Consider the following 2,549-nt stretch of genomic DNA (forward strand, 5'->3'; position numbering starts at 1 on the left):
CATGTCAGACACGGTGCTGTGGCCATCTTCTTGGAGAACCTGTCTCCTCCATGCCTCATAAAAGGGAGAGGCGAGAGGACGGTACTGATCAGGAATAAAATGCCCCAGTTCCACAAATCACGCAGCTTCTTCTCACGAGAACGAAAAGACCTGTCTTTGCCCCGCATCGCCCTTAGGGTCATATTCCCTCTTGAAGTGCCAGACTTATCCTTGAGTTTGTCCATTGTGACTTTTCTCAACTGCGGCCTATGAATGGGAACTTGGGCTGCAAGTTTCTCCTCAAATAATGTCGCAGATGCTGCGTTTCTCCCCCACTTGACGTCACACTGCACGTCAGTTCACTAAGACAGGAAGCAGCTGACACTAAACAACGGGCTCCACCTCTGTAGCTCAGTTTTCCCAGCTCACCTCCACTGAGCCCTTGTCCTCGCGCCACACACTGACATCCAGTGGTCCATCCCGCGAACCGCCACAGCACATGCACCTCTCACAGGGCCCCACTGAGTCCACTTTACGTGATAGTGTCCACCCGATTCTCTCTCCCCTCCCACCCCACCTGGAAGTTCTTTGAAGGTTGTCTGAAGGGGCCTCCTTCCCCTCAGGTTACACCAGGGTTTCTCAACCTCAGTGCTACTGACATTTGAACTGGATGACTCTTGCAAAAGGGGGGCTGGGGACTGTGGGATATTTAACAGCATCTCTAGCCACTACCCTATAGATGCCAGAGAACCCCACTGTGACAATCAAATGTGTCTCCAGACATTGCCAGGTCCCCCAAATGCAGTGCCATCCCAAGGGCCCATTGGCCTCAGGTTACCATGTGTCTGCTGCTAACCTTTCCAAGTTACTCAAGTTAAACTTTGCACTTGCTTTCAGTAGGGTAGATGCTGCCAGCAGGAGCCCACCTCTCTTTCCCAGAGGTTGATCTCACTTGTCCCCATCTCTACCCGCCCCCAGGAAAATATGCAAGTCCTGCAAGTGCAGCCAAGAGGACCACTGCCTGAGCTCCGACCTGGAAGATGACCGGAAAATTGGCCGCCTGCTGATGGACTCCAAGTATTCCACACTCACGGCCCGCGTGAAAGGCGGGGACGGCATCCGGATTTACAAGAGGAACCGGATGATCATGACCAACCCCATTGCCACTGGGAAAGATCCCACCTTTGACACCATCACCTATGAGTGGGCTCCCCCCGGAGTCAACCAGAAACTGGTAAGACAGCTTCCTCCTACCAAGCAGTTATTTTCTTGCCCTTGTAAATGTTAGCCATGCCACAGCTTCCCACATTTCAAGAGGGCAAGGTTACAGAAATAGTAGGAATGGCTGTGGTTTCATTTCTGTTCCTACCTTACAATGTGACCTTGAAGTGAAGACTGTCCGGGCCTTGGTTTCCTCATCCATAAAATGGGTACAGTTGTTCATATGACCTCTAGGGCCCTTCCAGCTCTAGTACCTGGCTGCTCATGGTTCCCTGTGGGCTCCTCATTTCTCAACAGAGGATGGCTTATCATCTCCAAGTGCTTGTCTGCATCTGAGCCCTGTTCATTTCCCCTCAGCGTGGCTGGGATGTGCCATTTGTAAGCCTTAGGAAAGCAGAGAAACGGCCCTTGCTTCTCCCTTGCAGCTGAAGTCTCTTGGCCTTAGAAGGGAGAGCCAAACTGGCTTTTCCCAGCTGTGGGACAGAGGCACCCAGAGAAGGCTTGGGCACATAGTTGGAGAAGGCCTGAGGCGGGTGGAAAGGATAAGGCCCACAGAGAATGGGTGACTTGCACAAGTCACCTGCCTACCCCCTGGAATCTCATCTCTGGGGGCTCATGGAAGTCCCCATGCTGGGCCTCGCCCCAGACCGTTAAACCAGAAGCTCCGGATCTCAGGGTCAGAATCCCCAGAAGGGAGCAGTCAAATGCTGCCCCAGGTAGCGCCATGTGCAGCTCCCTTCAAGACCCACCGGACCAGTCCGGTTCTGAGTGGACCACGCAAACTTCAGCACATAAATCACCTGGAGAGCCTGCCTCAATCAGCCGGGACGCTTGGTCCTGAGATTCTGCACCCCTGGCAGGCTCCCAGGCGATGTAATGCTGCTGGTCCCCAGGCCACACCTGGGACAGCAAGAGCCTAGGTCAGTGGTCAGCAAACTGCGGCTCGCGAGCCACATGTGTCTCTTTGGCCCCTTGAGTGTGGCCATGAAGTTTCAGTCGCACTGTACGTGCGCGCCCACACGTGGTATTTTGTGGAAGAGCCGCACGCAAGGGGCCGCAGTTTGCCGACCACTGGCCTAGGTGATTTCTACACATTAGTGAGCTAAAGGAGTTTTAGAGATGCAAACCTGACACTTAGTTAAATCTCGCCTGGGAAGAAAGGAGAGCCTTTGGAATCCCACCTGGTTCCGTCCCCACAGGCTCCTCCCACAGCTCCTGCTACACCCCTGCCACTCAGTACCCTGTTATACCCCTGCCACTCAGTACCCTGTTATACCCCTGCCACTCAGTACCCTGTTATACCCCTGCCACTCAGTACCCTGTTATACCCCTGCCACTCAGCACCCTGT

At 53.9% G+C, this 2,549-nt stretch overlaps 1 protein-coding gene across 2 annotated transcripts in view; it reads left to right on the forward strand.

Moving 5' to 3' along the window:
* Positions 1 to 2,549, forward strand: part of LMCD1 (LIM and cysteine rich domains 1) — a 70,763-nt gene that overhangs the window by 42,117 nt on the left and 26,097 nt on the right. For both annotated transcript variants that reach the window (XM_006758213.2, XM_015560349.1), the window contains exon 3: positions 958 to 1,213. In XM_006758213.2, coding sequence (XP_006758276.1) covers positions 958 to 1,213 — 256 coding nt within the window. The remainder of the gene's footprint in view (positions 1 to 957; positions 1,214 to 2,549) is intronic.

Source organism: Myotis davidii, unplaced genomic scaffold (assembly GCF_000327345.1).
Source record: "Myotis davidii unplaced genomic scaffold, ASM32734v1 scaffold73, whole genome shotgun sequence".
Lineage (NCBI taxonomy): Eukaryota > Metazoa > Chordata > Mammalia > Chiroptera > Vespertilionidae > Myotis > Myotis davidii.